The sequence below is a fragment of the Taudactylus pleione genome, unplaced genomic scaffold (genome assembly GCF_031769625.1).
Source record: "Taudactylus pleione unplaced genomic scaffold, aTauple2 ptg000015l, whole genome shotgun sequence".
Lineage (NCBI taxonomy): Eukaryota > Metazoa > Chordata > Amphibia > Anura > Myobatrachidae > Taudactylus > Taudactylus pleione.
Genome location: NW_028284417.1, coordinates 6,691,653 through 6,708,882, shown reverse-complemented (window position 1 = coordinate 6,708,882; position 17,230 = coordinate 6,691,653). Strand labels below are relative to the sequence as shown.

Below are 17,230 nucleotides of genomic sequence, written 5' to 3'. Positions count from 1 at the left end.
TGTTAAATGCATTTACAACTGTAAGGGCTATATACTGTATTTTATAGACACCTCGCAAACATTATTCCTAAACATTTTTTTTTATATTTATGTTTCAATCTTTTCTAAATTAGAAAGTTACCCTTTGTGTTGTTTGGAATTTATTTAGGCCATACCTACAGCACACAAGTTACATATGCTTGTATTTGGGAATAACAGGGACAGATGCCAAGTTGAACATAGCCCCATTTTTTTTTATGTACATGATCTGGAACCCAGAACACCCAAGTATCAGGGACAATGCAGATTCACATTTCCATCACATCTACACTACACTTACATTACAACTGAAGAGGCATAACTGGTCTGTAGCAGGGAGTTCTCACATAGGGAAAGTTCAGTGAGGTTATGTAGATGGCACTGCCGGCTATGCAGAGTTGGACATAAGCGTAAACCATTTGCACCTATTATAGAGTGGGTGCAAGTGCTCATTAATAATGCTGACTAGTAGCAAACCAAGCACATATGGGGCAGGGGCAGCACAAGATGCATAACAGCCTGCATATGGGCTAATATATGCATTTATATTAGTGCACACAACAGTGGTGTAAGTTCATCCCAGATGCCCGGAGGCAAGTTATAATTTGGTGCCCCCCCATCACAGCTGCTGATACTGTAATGAAGCAATTTGCATGCAGACAGGCTATAGATAGACGACGGCAACAGCTGATGGTCTGACATGGAGCTCTTCACTAGTGTATGGTGGCTTCTCAGGTGCCGGGAAGGGGTGCCATGTATTGGGAAGGGGTGCCATGTATTGGCCATGTATTGTATTGACAGTATACTCATGGGTATATAATTACAGCCCTATGTGGGTTGAATATGTTGTGGACAATTGAGAAGGAGCCCCTTCAGAGCTGGAGCCCGGCGACAGGTGCCTCCATTGTCTCCCATAGTTCTGCCCCTGGCACACAATGTGGTAGCACATACAATATGACCAATTTCTGTATAAGCATTCTGATATAAAATTGTAATGGGAAAATGTATATTAAAAGCATATTATGAAGTGTAATATATTACAGATTACCTGTCAGTTCTTCTGTAACTGAGGCTGTTACATTCACTAAACCCCACATCATCATGTCTATTACTTCCATATGAGTGAAGCTGAAGTTTGCTGATCCAGAGATCTATAAAGAAAATAGAAGCTTGAAATGTAGACACTAGGTTTATTCTAGTCTCAGGTTCTACATTCAAAAATATATTCATTTAATTTAGTTTTTTTGTGTGAACCTGCATATAGTCTAGAATTGATAACAATCTAATTTACATACAACACAAACCAAATAAATAAACAAATCTGCACACCTGTAGGCATTTTACTGCAAGAATAAGAGTGCAGACCATGCATTTGTTCCCGGTATTATCTTTAGGATATATCATGACTTTAGCTAATTACATATGGAGAAATGGGACCGGTGTACGAGGGTGGTAAACTTTTCCTAAAGGCCAAACCTTATACATCAAAACCACCCAATCTGAAACTGTACATCCCAAATTTTAGAAATGGGAACTTCATAGATTTTGAAATGTATTAAGTGTGGGCTTGCCAATATATTGATTACTTAAAAAAGTATTAGCTAAAAAAAAAGACATGGTCCATGACAGACAAGATGGATCAAACATCATACGCTGGGCCTGAGGCAGAGTTGTGTCTTTGGACACAGCTGCTGTGCAAAACTATGCTAATGCCTGCAGGAGGCGTCTGAAGGAAAAAGACACCTCCTGTCTGCATCTCAGATCCGATGGCAGTGTCAGAAGACGCAGGATAGGATCAACATTGCAATGTTTGCAGCATTGGCCATCAAAGTAAGCCTAAGCTTATAAAGGCTAGATATAGAAAGGTGCACTGGTTTCCACTATAATGTGGTGTATATATTTGTTAACTGGTATATTATATTATAACGACGTCCAGAATATGGTGAAAGAGGCAGCTACAGAATGCAGGTATCTTTTCTTCTATTCTAATAGAATGTTCTCCCTAATTGGTGCACACAGTTATAAGCCCTTGCAATGTGAGCCATACCGACAGCAAAAGCAACTGCACTCTGACATATGTGCTTCCAACTCTCTTATTGGTCGTTCAATGTCCCAGAGACAAACAACCGGCAGTAGAAACTGGACATAATCTTATACTGGATCAATACAAGGTGCAATTGATAATTTAGTTATTAATATCTGGATGCCTTTTTTAGAAACTAAATATGTTACTGAGAATTATTTATGTGTTCTACTATTTCTAACATTGCTTATGTATATTTTATGAGGTCAGAAATATATACTGTAGGGGCCTATCCATTAGAAGATTTTTTTTGTGAAAGACCAAAGACTTTTCCTGCCAACAAAAAGTCTTTCATGCAAATATTCTTTCACAAACATGATAAGACTTTTGTGAACAATTTCTTTATAGACCAAGGACCGAAGGATTGTCGCTGAAGAGACAAGGGAGTGAACATTTTTAATGAGTGCAGTAAATTTTCATTAAAGAAGTCGTTTGCGGTTCACCGTTGGTTGTTCACTGCATATCCACTGAAGGACTTTCTAAAGTCGTTCAGCAATATGCAGAAATTGACCAGCGTGATGGAACGACAAACGTCTTCAAAAGTTGTCGACAGGAGTGCGCATCGCTGGACGTTTGCAGCCTATCCATTACATGACTTTGTGAACAATGCCACCAAAACCTCCTAGTTTTGGTCGGATTGTTCACAAAGTCGTGTAATGGATAGGCCCCTTAAGTAATATTATATATCTATCTGATTGTACAATATAACTAGTATGTACACTATGTTTTTTTCATCTCTACTCTCAATGACTCCTGGTGTTTCCACTTGAGACATACCTGAGTCAACAGCAGGTACGCATGGGGGAGGTAAGAGGCTGCAGGGGGGGAGAGTCTTTACTGTGGGATATAATGTTATAATGGGCATTACTACGGGCTTGATTCAATTGAACGCAAATTAAATAACGCCAGGAGGGAATGCCGGAGCATTACAATTCTGCGAGCTGTTAGGAGAATGCCCGCTCTCACGCCCCTCGCACCTGAAACAGGGTGTTTAGTTGTGAGAACAGGCATTCTCCGAGTAAACTTCCTGGCGCGATTCTGTTTCCGCTGCACTAAGGGCAGAAAACAGCATTGCGCCTGTTCTTTTGTTGGATTTATGCTCGCACCCCTGGAGAGGTGCGAGAAGAAATCCTTAACAGTGTGCAGAATTGAACAGCTCCTGGAGCTCCCTCCCAGCGCTATTTAATTTGCGTTCAATTGAATCGAGCCCTATGTGGCATAATGTGAAACAGGCTATAATACTGGGTGGCATAATTTGTACTACAAATTTTGTAGAGGACATTACTGTGTGGCATCACTTGTAAAGGGCATTTGTGTGTGGCATCACTTGTAAATGGCATTACTGTGTGTGGCATAATGTGTATAAGGGGGCATTACTGTGTGGCATAATGTGTTATAAAGGGCGCTACTACTGTATGGCATAATGTGTTATAACGGGCACTACTATTATGTGGCATAAAGTGTATAAGGGGTGGTACACTACACTGATGTGACATTTGTGAGTGGCCATGCCCTCTTCTGTGTGGCCCTGCCCCCTTTACGGGTGCATGCCCGACTCTGGCAAGTGCATAAGTAGATCCTTAGTGTTCCATACCCCCACTTCAAAATTTCCACTTCGTCCACTGCCTGTGAGTCTGATTTATTAAATAAAAAAAAAGTTAAAGAGCACGTCAGCAAGTAGAGTTTTCTTCCCTTCTCAATTTACTATCAATTAAGCCAAGGCTAACTCAGAATGGCCACCTCTTGACTGATTGCGAGGCCAGTAAATCTGTGTCGGAAGACGCAGACACTGGCCTTGGCCCTCCTAGAAGATGGGGCTGGACCACCCCAGCCCCCAATGTAAACGTCAATCATGCTGCGGCTTGTGAGCACTGCAGTTTGATGGTTTGATTACATCTCTGATTCAGGCCCATTGTTTGAGCAATCTTGCCTGCCAGAACTGAAAAGACAAATAAAATTAAACAAAAAACATAAACCCTCCCTTACATTCTGTTAGAACCGAACCTACTCAGCATTAGAGCTGGTCCTCTAAGCAGAGCCAGAGAAAATGCTACCAATACCTCTTCCTGTATTTTATTAGCTATTACCACTTCTTAACTACACAGCTTTGTTTACTTTCATATAATCTGAAACTAAATGCTTTCTACTAAATGGGTCAATCCAATTAGCCGCGATGATCTCGCGTGTGCGAGTCATCGCGGCAATGGGCGCACTTTATGGCAGCCAGGATTTGCTTAAAAGTGCTCGCAGCTCCATAGGGCTCTGAGCAAAATTAAGTGAATTTGGGCTCGGAGCGGGCCTCGAAGGGTGCGAGATGCTGGTCCATTGCCGGCGTTTTAACGCCATTGCATATGCAACTTGCACCCTTCGCATTTAATTGGACTGACCCTTAAACTCCACAATACATTCCCTTAGATTGTGTTGAATTACATTATCACTGGAAAACAGAAATCTGAAAGCAGAATATAGAATATAGTATTGGGAAACAATTATTATTTTTTCTGCTTGTACAGTTTTGTGTAACACTCATTATTTTACTTATGCTATTGCATATTTTCTGCAAATCACTAGGCATGCTATTTACCCTTTCTGGAGCAAAATACTATTTCCAATCTTTGTCCAATCTTCAAAATTCCATACTTTCACTTAAAGCTATGAGTAACATCACTAATTAATACATAAAACAGTCCATTCACCTAGCTTACATAATTGATTACTATTGTATTCCCATGTAGCCAAACGTATATCTGTTCCACTATTTTTGAGTCAAATCCAATGATTTTCCATTTGTGAATATATTTATAGTGACATATCACATGGAATGCCTTGTAACAATTTAGGTAAGCTACACTCACTTATCCATCCTGTTCTATCGCTTTGCTTACTGCATAACACCCCTACCACTACCACCAGAATCAGATCGCATCTGTTTTCACGGATGCAAATAGCAAGTTTTAGCATCAGCTCATGTGCAGTTGAATTAGCATAAGCATAAGGACGCTGTGTGCATGCATAGTGTCAGCTTCCCCCGGGGAAGTCTTTCACTTCTGTGAAAGACTTCTACTAAATGCCGGGTAATAATTAACAGGGACAGCAGTTACTGCAACCGCTGTCCCTGAGAGTTCCCCTTTGTACATAGTGAGGATATTTTTAGTAAAAATGAAAATATCCCTGGTGATATGGAAATATAATAATCACGGCAGTTCAGCAATTATTTGTACTTTGACCCCTAGCTGAGGAAATTAAATTCTTCAGTTATCTAAAATCTATGGGATTAGTTAGAGATTGGCCAAAACATGCAACTCATTGTATTCCCGGTTCTTAAGGTGGGTACAGATATATCTGCAGATGATGGTCGTTCATACACACTGAATGACCATCATCTGCATGCTGCAGCAGGTCCCGGCGGCCGGGGGGCGGGTAGGGGCCGTGGCCTAATCGTGGAAGATGTGGCCATGCCCCTTAAAAAAACAAAAAAAACATTTGCGGTGCTGTGGAGGGGGGCGCTGTGTGCCCCCCAGCCCGGCGCACAGCCAATGGGTGGCACAATCAGCGTGATTGCCCCCCCCTTTTGCATAGGAGACTGCTCGGACTGCTGCTTTAGCAGCCTCGGACAGTCTCCCAGTGCAGCCCAGCACACAGCAGCGTGTGCTGGGCTGCTGTGGATGGGGAGCTGTGCTGGACCCGGATAAGTTGCACTCGCTCGCACTCTCCTCCCCCCCTCCGCACCCCTGTGTATGGGAGATCGGCCGATCACCCGTGCACACTTGCCAATGGACAGATATGTCTGCAGACATATCTGTTCATTGGCTGTGCAGCACAGCCAATGCGATATGTCTGTGAACGACGTTGTTCACAGACATATCGTCTGTACACACTGGCCGACGGGGGCACAATATATTGGCCGATCAATTGATCGGCCAATATATCGGCCAGTGTGTACCCAGCATTAGAAAGAAAAAAATCTACTTATTTGTACTTTTAGGAACATTAATGTGTGCTCCTAGAGTAACAGTACCTACCAAGCTTTGTATAAGAATATTGGAAAAATAGCATGAAGGCCACCTGTATGGTGGCTTGCAACAAATGGTCATATCAAATCAATAGCTAAATATTATGAAGAATGTCTAAAGATTGAAAATACTTAAAGCACTTCATGTTAGTAGCATACCTTCCAGTCAGCAATTAATTAGCTATAAGATTTGTTCAGCTATTTAAGAAGGCTTTCAAGGTCATGAGCCACAAGCAAATTATTCAACAAAACAAAATCAATAGTTTCTGGTTTGTTTATTCTGAATAATCTACTACATGGAAACACCAGCAATGAAGTTTCTCAGCTGGAACTTGAGATGTCACTGGGACTTACTGAAACTAGATGTACATAAAGATGCAATAGAACAAGCAATAGAAAAATATGTATCAAACATTGACTTGACTTTTCGATGTTGATCAGAAAGGGTTAACTCAAGATTATCAAGATGACAAATGGCAATCAGGAAAAAATTGTTTGGAGCTCTGGTCCCTTAAAGTACACTGTCATTGGTGGAAGCATGTGATCATGTAGGGAGGGAGGTCACAAGGTCAGATGACAAATCAGTTCATTCAACAGTCAAATGTGATGTTGGTTGAACAGCTTTGGATTGTTTTTACAGAGATGTCTAGTCAGCAGGATATGACTCTGGAGAATCCAGGCATTGCACCAGTTGTTCAACAAGAATTTTAGTTTTTGACTGTATTTGAGAAAGTCCCTGACTATACAAAGTAAGTGCATCTCACCTGTGCCCCAGTATTATACAACTCTTGTCTTGAAAGATAACTGAGATTTCTAATAATCTATTTATAGTCTTAAGTAATAATACAGTGAATATATTTGTGTATAAATGTTTACTTGCATGTTCATTACATTGTTTCTTGTCTCAGTAGGGAGTAGTCTTGTATAAGCTGTATGTGCACTACTTTATTGCAGTTGCTGTTCCTCTCATTCCCAAGTGGTCAGTATGTTGTTTATTCAAAGCTACTTACATTACAGAATATTAAATATGCATTCTGGATTTACTAATGTTTAAGTCATTGGTCGATGCACATAGGACAGCCTCTGTCAAATGCAAACATTATGTTACAAACCATCAAAAGGCTACGAGAGATAAAGTAGCCAGTAAGTCTGGAAAAAGGCAAGATATTTAAAAATAGTTTAAGCACCTGGTATTGTAAACAGGGAACAGGAGTTAATTACTCTTCGTGTTGGTAAGTAAGATTTGTAAAGTGAAGGAACCAAAATGATATGGAAATATTGCAGGTCTTTCAAACAAATCTAATGGAGCAGATATTTGAAGTGGTCATAGAAAAAGATCAGACGGTGACTAAAAAATGTAATGGGCTAAACGTAAAAGCAGTAAGAAGAGATTTTTAGTTAAAATATCTTCAAGGAAACATCTTTTGGGGTCTAATTATGGCTTTCAGGCATATCAAAAAGGATATCAAGAAAAGGATGTTAATAAATCCATCATGCAGGGTAATGATAAAAATCAGTTGAAATCATCAAGAAAAATAACAGGTTTTGTATTGTATCGGGTCACAGTCGATAAAGCTCTGGTGCAGCTTGTTTTTTGTCTACTATTTATTTTTTAGTAATACTTTAACTGTTTGTTTTCCACTCCGAACATTACAGGCAGCTGTGCTTAGAACATTACTGGTTATGTGCACAATAGATGAGACAGTATGTACTATGTAACCCTTAGTTGTCATATTTGTGTTAGCAGCATAATGTTCAGCGTGCTTTGAAGCCAGCAACTTGTGCATTGTGTACTTTAGACCAGGGCTCCAGCTAGTTGAGCCACAGCAGATGCAGATCGAGTTCAGTAGTTCAGTGTTTGCTTCTTGCAAGCTTGAGTTTTGTGAACAATCCTCTCTGCACAATTCCTGGCCACAGCCAAACTCCTGCAGGCTGTGGGTATATAAAGCAGGAACTGCACACATCCATTGCATTGCTGCTGGTATTGGCTGTTCTTTGGATTGTGCCTACACCCGCTGCTACTTATCTGAAGATTCCTGCTACTGACCCAGACTGCTTTAACTACTCTGATCTATACAGTCCTGACTTTGGACACATTTAGGCCACTCTTTGCTGGCCATCTACCTAGACCAAGTTAATTTTACTATGACTTTGTATTCTGCATTCCTTGGTGTCTCGCTCATCCCTTCCTGATCATCTGGTGCTTTCCTGGGGAGCCATGACCTGTGCAGCAAAACGGGGGAGAGCATATCATCTTACTAGGGTCACTGTGTTTAGACTCCACAACTTCAGTATAAGCAGAATACAAACTACACTGGCGAGTCTGCAGATCCACTAACTAGGTCAGTGATTCATAACATTATCATCATTCATCACTATACCAAGTGAGCCTGACACCATGGAATAAGAAAATCTCTCTCAAGTGTAAGTATCGGCCTATCAAATTCAGACACTCACAGACAGTGCCGTAACAGGGCTCAATTGCTCCCTGTGCTAGTCCACCCCCTAAGCGCCCGATGTGATGATGTCAGGGGTGGGCAATAAGCAGACCCACAGCGGTTGGAGAACTACACATGCAAGCTTGCCCTGCCATAGTTTTGCTATTTGGCCATGTTAAAACTGTTCCAGTGCATGCTGGGATTTGTAGTTAAACAGCAGCTTGAGTGCCGCTTATTGCCCACCGATGTGCCGGACGTATGACGTCATTACATCTTATATATATTCCAATTTTAGGTTGGATTTACTACACTATAACTCTCAGAGTTTCTATCATCGGCGAGGACACAGAAGAAAGAGAAGAATGGGTCTATATGGTGAACAAAGTTTGTTAAAATCTAACTTTTAATTCATTATTTTAAAATTGTCATTTTGGACAAAAAGCAGTGACATATTGGTTTAAAATAAATAGTAAGAATGTGTGTAAAAAATAGAAAAGTGTTTTAATGTGATATAAACAAATAATGAGAAAACTGAATTGTGTATTTTTTCATCAAGGTATCAATACAGTAATTATGTTACAGGTAACTATTTTCAAACACATGAATTATCCATATATACTGTATTAGGATTTCATATGTTCCGAAACAGTCATTTATATGGAGTTGTGTAATGTGTGAGATGTTCTGTGTGTAGTGAATCACATATTAGAAATTGTTCTCATGCACCCTGTATATTTCCTTCATAGTATCACAGTTTGTAAAAATTGGATTACCAAGAAATAGGCAGTTATATTTACCGAAATGATGCTGTTATAACCACTTTGATAATTAAACTCCCTTAGCTTGTTAAACAAGCACAGTAAGGGCCCCAATTAACAGTGAACCTAAACACCAGCGACATATTTAGTTTAGTTTTGCAATGATACAAACAAATATGCCCTGGTATTCATCGTTACTTACCTTGTCAGCGATATACAATGATGTCCCCCTCATTAGCGGCATTCTTTGCTCAGCTGCTGGCAACCTAACGCTGCCAGGGGTGGGCTTCTATGTCATGCATATGTGTGACAGCTAGTCTGCTCATGTGCATGACTGTTTTGCCCAGCCGAGACACGGCAGTGCCTGATAGGCTTTGCTGAAGTCAAAAAGGCTGCTACCAGGTGCCCACCGGCAACCTCCCCTGGTGGTGCCTAACCCTAATCTCCCCCAACTTCCCGCACCCTAAATCTAGCCCTCCCCAGGGTGTGCCTAACCCTAACCTCCCCCGGGTGGTGCATAACACAACCCCCCCTCCCCGCAACCTAACCTTAACCCTCCACGGTCGATGCCTAACCCTAATCCACCCCGGGGGGGTCCCTAAAACTAACCGCCCTATCCCCGAGCTAAGTGTCATACTTGCCCGCAAACTTACCTGATGTCTTCAGGATATTGACGTCTGGGATCCCGTCCCCGCCAGCATTTTGAACGTATACCTAAATACATATATATATATATATATATATGTTATATATAAAACAATATGCAGATAGAGGCGGCACTCAGAGACTTTCAATCAAATAGTAAACCCTATAATAGTGATCCCCGAAACATTGACCAATATATAATCCTGGCAGAGGGTTTAGTATTTGATTGAAAGTCTCTGATTGCCACCTCTATCTGCATATTGTTACATTATGAGTGCACCGACCCTCTAGGAGGACACCAGAGCGAGGTATTACCTATTGGTTTTTGAGTGCCGGGGCTTGCGACCACATGATATATACAATATATATATATATATATATATATATACACATATATATATATCTATAACATTCTAATGTAAATATTGTTTTGCCATTCAATAGCACTATGGATCATTATTATTTATCAATCATTGTTTTGAACTTCCATTGTTTCAATTAGACACTACATGTTTAAAAATCAGAAATTATTAGTTATATAATAAACATAATGGCAGATAAAAATATTAGAGACATTGCACTGAGTTAAAAAGCTTTAACTATTTAAATTGAGCATCAGCAAATCACCACTGAGGGTATATCTACCAAAGGTCCATTTTAAAATTGATCAAACTTGATCAACATCAATGTTATTTTACTGGGGCTAAATTGATTAAAATCTACCTTTAGTATATATACCCCCTGGTGTTTAGGATTTTTTTGTATATCTGTAAATACACATTATAACAAAGGAACATATATTTGCACATTAACTGAATATCTCCAAAAAAATGTCAATTATTTATGTAATTGGTGACATATTTTTAAAATGTTGGTATGCAGTTTGGAATGTACAGTACTCTAGAAATCGAATTGTTTTGATTTTTGTAAAGTATATTTGGGATTGTCAGATGTTGATAGGTACTGAAGCATCTTTTTTTTAAGTAAACACCCATGAATAAGTCGTTAATGAAACAATGCATTGTGTGATAGTAGCTGTATTACCCAGAATGACATGCACACCCACCAAGACCTCGCACCCTAAGGGGGTTGATTTTGGACTTGCTTTTAACTTCTGTCACAGTTCATACTACAAGAATTTAATTATAATATAAGAGTATTTGAGCAGTTTTTATCATTTATATTTTATTGGTATTATACTACACAATGAAATGCCTTGGGCCATGTTTTATGGTCTCCTTGAAGGGTTTTCTTTTAGAACCTGATATCCCATTTTGAAAAATGTGAAAGAAACCAAAAGAGGAATTAATTTAAAGATTGCTCTCTGAAGTAAGAACGATATTCCAATTCTACATGTACTTAGATGAACCATCTTTAAATAATAATTGATGAATGCATAATACCAATCTATCTTTTGTCATTGGACTAAGTTTTAATAAACTAAAGTACTACACTATAAGTGCCCCCTTGGTGTTTGCATTGTTTGTAAATATATCCATGCAGTTCTTGGAAGTTTCTCCTGCATAGACAAGCTATTTTATTTTTATATTTGTTACATATACCATAAAACAGTGGTAAAATACAGTAAATCTTACCTCATATGTTTTATTAACATCACTCACATATCCATATGTAGGTACCACAGATATTGTTACATTGCCTGCCACAGGCTTTCCATACATATAGCTATAATTAAAATGGAACATATAACTAATAAAAACAAATCACTTAGTTGTCAGTTATAGCCATATTTAATTTATGAACAAGACACCTTGGAGCGAAGACTATAACAGTGAGTATTGATAGAAGTAATAGGGAGAACTGTAGAATTTACTACAGAATAATCTCAACATAAAGCATGAAACCAATGGCAAGAAATGTACCACTTTATTTTAATTTCTTCAGAAAAGATGCAAACTCTAAACATTCAGCATCAGCAGCACAATATGCAAATAAGTGTCATATTTTCACTCACAACCTTTTTTTTACTATTTCTTAATTATTCTAGTTTATGCCACAATGTCATTTGTGAGTTCTTAATCTATATGCCACAGCCCTAAATGGGTTAAATAAGTAAGAGTTACAGTGTGTTCTCGCTATCTTCTCTCATACAAACTCTATTTTTACAAATGTTATAAAATTATAATTATTATTTAAACTTTTAATATACGTTATAGCCAATAGTAATATAATGAAAAGTAAATGCAATATTAATTTACAATTCACAACATTTGATTAAATATTGATGAAATATCTTACTTTGCTGTGACTGTTCCAAATATACCGGGTTGTTTTGGATCAATGTAATAAGATGGAACATTTAGTGAGACATCAAATTTGGGCAAAACTGTAATGAATTAGAAAGTAATTAAAACATTGCGAGACAGCTGAATATTGATTTATGAAACTGTATATATTTTTCAGGTTATGATTACTAGTGAATAGTGGGCATTTGAATACACTGGGCCATATACTTTTTTGCCTGGTTTTTTTTTCGAAAATTTTGCCTAAAAACTTTTCGCCTAATTCAATTCCAGGACAATTCTGCCTAAGCGGAAACTCGATGCATTTAATTCGCCAAAAAAAGATTCTCCAATTAATAGCAGGTGCAAAGAAGTGCAAAATGTTAGGTCTCAGTACATTAAAAAGGCTGATATTTAAAATATAATAAAATACATTAGTTATAAATATTACTAGAGCAAATGAGCTGTATTACATGGTATTCTATAGCATTGATACTATATGGTACATTATATAGTCATTAAAGGAATGCATTAAAGTATACTTTTTTCCAGCTGCACAGTGCCAGATGTGCTTTATATTATTATAGTAATAGTAAAGAAAAATGTAGGAAAACAATTCAACCAACTTGTTAACTTACCATAATCTTCAACAACAAAATATTCAGTGTTTGAAAATTTCTAAAAGAAATATGAACGGTTATTTAGAAAGTTTGTTATAACATTTTAGAATGATGAAAAATGACTGTTACAATATTTTAAAAGCAAAAATCATAACAGTATTTAACCAGTCTACATAGAACTAATACAAATTTAATGCATAAATTAGCAATTTGCATGTCCCTAGCCAGAATTCACCCGTATATCAGCCAGTTCTGTGTGGACATACAGTGTAGGTGTTCAGCTAGCTGGGATTTCTGAGCAGGTAAATGATTTCTTAATTTAAAGTGTTTCTTCAGTTTTCCCCTCTTTACATCCTAAGTGTTTACCCAATAAAGGCTGAGTAGTTATAGAATCCTATTATTTTATTATATTTAGTTTTCAATTTCATGTCAAATCGGTAATTACTGTACAGTGTAAATCAAATAACTGCTCTGTGCTGTACATGTTTTTAGAAAGATGAGACACGCATGGAACTAAAATCTAGTAAGTTACCCAATACATGGTAACAATTTAATTTCCACTTATGTTTATTTGTTTATTTTTTAAAATGGCAATTTATAAAAAATGTATATCTTATTCTCGAAATAATTGCTTAAACTTTCATCTTCATTGTTATTCTGGCCCTGTTCACATGCTATTAGTACACACAGGTACCTGCACTCACATACCATGCACATACAGTATACGTCATCAGGGGCGTAAGGTTATACTAGGTGCAATGAGGCAAGATAGTGGTTAATTCAACCCCTGCAGCAATTAGAGACACAATCGCCCCACCACCAACAACCAAGATTACTCTCATCCGGACCTCAGTAGCACCCAGAAACACATTCCCCCTATAATACCCCAACCTCAGCAGGACCCAGAGTTACTCTTGCTCCAACCTCAGCAGCACCCAAAGACATACTTCCTCTAATACTCCAACCTCAGTAGCACCCAGAGTTACTCTAACCCCAAACTCAGCAGCACTCAGAAACACACTCTCCCTCTAGCACCCCAATCTCAGCTGCACCCAGAATGAATCTCACCCTAACCTATCCTACACCCAGAGTTGCTCACACCCAACCTTAGCAGCATCAAGAGTTACACTCAGCCTGACCAACACCCCAATCCCAGCAGCACCCAAAGAAACAGTCCCTCACCTACCGACACCCTAACCCTCAGTTACACTCCACCTGCCTAACAACCCAACCTCAGCAGCACCCAGAGGCACCCTTACCAGCCTTACCAACACTCCAGCAGCACCCAGAGTTACACTCCCACCCCTCTGACCAACATCACAACACCAGCAGATCCCAAAGAAACACTTACCCCCTCTACTAACACCACAACCACAGGAGCACTGAGACACACTCCCTCCTATAAACATCTTAACCTCAGCAGCATCCATAGTTATCCCCCCCTGACCAACACCCCAAACTCAGCAGCACAAATAGTTACACACACCCCCATTGATCAACATTTTTACCTCTGTAGCACCCAGAGTTACACTCCACCTATAGACCAACACCCCAAACTCAGCAGAACTCAGAGTTACACCCCCCTCCCTTACCAACATCCCAACCTCAACAGAACCAAGACTATAGCAGTGTACTCATTTTACAAAAAACCCTCTCTTACCTTATGCTGCTGAATGTTGGTCTTCTGTTCTAGGTTGGCTATGTGCTGCACCCAGCCTCCCAAAACCAAATCAGAGCTGAGAAAAAGCGGGTCCCGCCATCACGCATATAAGTGAAAGGGGCTAAGGAAGTTGGGGTAATGCACTGTGACCTTCCCCTGTTATGTGCACTGCACTGGAGTTGTGAGTTGCAACTTGCCACTGATTTGGACCTGTGTCTCCGGTGGAGCTCTCTGGGCTCCCTGCTTAACCTGGCTCTGTGGCACCTAAAGCGGAACCCAGGGCAATGGAGAAGGTCAAGGCAGTTCTGCCATTGCGTGTCAAGTTTTGAACCATTCCAATGCTGTTTACGTTTTGTCCTGCACACACCCTTCACATACACACGGCTTTAACACCTTACATTGTAATAAAGAAATAAATGTATTATACCATTAATTCAAAGTGATCATTAAATTGTATCTACAAAAATACAAATACATATAAAGCAGTTAAAATGTTAATTCATTTTAAAAAAGCCATTAAAGTGCCAACTCATGGTGGGATCTTAAGGGGCAGTCTGACACTCCTATAATCCTGGTCTATGTGATCCTTCCTTTCTACACATAGTTTGTTTTGATCACCTATTAAGGAAGCAATTTGGTTTGTACAGTATTTAAATGTAAAAAAATATATTTTGTTTGATTACCTTTGTAGCAGCCTGTATTGTCCAAGCACCAAGCATAGGATTATTAGAAAGCACCAATTCCTTAGACACTACTCCTAAATCAGGCTTCATTTTCTTCCACTGCTGGATAATATTTTCCTGTGGGTCCTACAGAAATAATAAACATAAAAACATGTAGGGCCAAATGTAATAGGGTGAGAGTTTAGAAAAGTGAGAGTTTCTGACACTTTTTAAACTTTGTAAATGTAATAGAGTCCAAAAACAAAGTAATAGAGCGAACTTGCATGTTTTTTTAGACTTAGAAACTCTCACGCTTTAAAATCTCATTCAGATGTTTTCCCATTTTGATGAGAAAACTCAACCAATGTGAGAGTTTACAGCTAAACTCTCACTTTTTCTAAACTCTCACCCTATTACATTTGGCCCGTAGTGTATTATATTGTTTAGAAGATACCTTTTACATTACATGCTACCAATAATTTGAGCATGTCAATGAGATACAAATTATTCATACCCCCTAGTTGCAAATTTGGGACAATAAATGTCTTACCTCAAACTGCCTAAACCCAGCCCAAAGCTCATGCACACATTCTGAAGTTGCAGGAGACCATCTGTACATTAAGACACACCACTTTTGGTGTTTGCAAATTAGCACAGAGAGAGGAATTATTCCCATTAAATACTTATCACATGGTGGAAATGAGAGTACAACAAACAGTAGTAACAAACAAAATTACCTTTAAGATATGATGAAAAGCAATATACTGAATTTTGCTAAGCGTAGGGGTAATGATAGGCGTCGGGATTTCAACGCCTATCATTAGTCCCCTGTCGGGATTGCACAGTCGGGAAGCCGGCGGTCGGCATTTTGACCATCGGCTTCCTGACTGCATCCCCATAATAGAGCTGTCAGATATATTTAAGTAAATTTATGGTGAGTAGCTTGGTCAGATTAATCTTTAAATGACTGGGGATAGAAATTATAGGTATTGTAGTTGTATATTATGACATGCCCAACAGCATATATGTCTGATAATAATCCGAGCACTGTGCTCAGTGTCAATGAAAGTCAGATGGATTAAACATATGGGTTGTGGACAGTCACCCACATCACCTCGTTCATTGTAAACTGCCAAATATATTGCACAGGTCTGCGATGAAAAAGCTTTTTTAACAACTTTATGTGATACTTAGATGTTTGGCTTCTGAACACAAAAATGACTCCCGATTTTGCATATCACATCACGTTTTTCTGCAAAACGTGTATTTATGAATAAGTCATTTTTTTCATATTCTTTAAAGTAATAAATGTATTCTGCCTACATTTATTATAAAACATTGTCTTAAATGAATTCAGTCGGTAGTATAGAATGTTGGAATTCAGTTCTCGTCATAAAACTTCCCCCCACCCAGTGCCAAATTAAGGTCCACATGGACCTGGAGCTGAAATTTGCAAAGGGGCTAAACCCCATACTGTCTAAAGGAACATTGAACCCACACAACAACTACAATTACAAGGTGAGCTGGCAAAGGTGGAACCAAATACAACAGATGCAACACAGTTTTGCCCTGTGCCGGCTCGAAAAGTTTAGAAATTGGAAAAAATAATGTCATCAAATCCAGTGAAGTAGATGAAAAATAAAGTTTTACTTCCACCTCTACATATAAACTTAGGACTGATGAAACAATTTGGAAAAGCACTGCCTAAAGATGGAGAAACTTTCAAATATCTTTGCACCAAATTCCCTAACCTATCCGATGCTAAATTAAAGGAAGGCATTTTTACAGGCCCTGACATTAGAAAGTTAATAAAAAGATGAACATTTCGGGCGTGTAATGAATATTGTGGAACTTTCGGCATGGACTTCGTTCAAACAAGTGATTTCAACATTTTTAGGCAATGGAAGAATCCAAACTACAAAGAAATTGTCAGGGAAATGCTTAATAGTTACAGAAACCTTGGCTGCAATATGAGTTTAAACAAAGGTACATTTTTTGAATTCCCATATTGAGCATTTCCCGAATAATCTCGGCGACTACAGCGAAGAACAGGGTGAACGATTCTACCAAGACGTTAAAGATGTAGAAAGA

General features: G+C 38.8%; 1 protein-coding gene across 1 annotated transcript in view; it reads right to left on the bottom strand.

Annotated features, from left to right (window-relative positions):
* The window catches only part of LOC148542095 (CD109 antigen-like), a 202,115-nt gene that overhangs the window by 145,905 nt on the left and 38,980 nt on the right, over window positions 1-17,230 (bottom strand). Inside the window, exons 6-10 of the mRNA XM_088472444.1 lie at window positions 15,161-15,286; window positions 12,836-12,875; window positions 12,214-12,301; window positions 11,550-11,640; window positions 1,067-1,169 (exon numbers count right to left, since the gene is read on the bottom strand). Of these exons, the coding sequence (XP_088328570.1) occupies window positions 1,067-1,169; window positions 11,550-11,640; window positions 12,214-12,301; window positions 12,836-12,875; window positions 15,161-15,286 (448 nt within the window). The remainder of the gene's footprint in view (window positions 1-1,066; window positions 1,170-11,549; window positions 11,641-12,213; window positions 12,302-12,835; window positions 12,876-15,160; window positions 15,287-17,230) is intronic.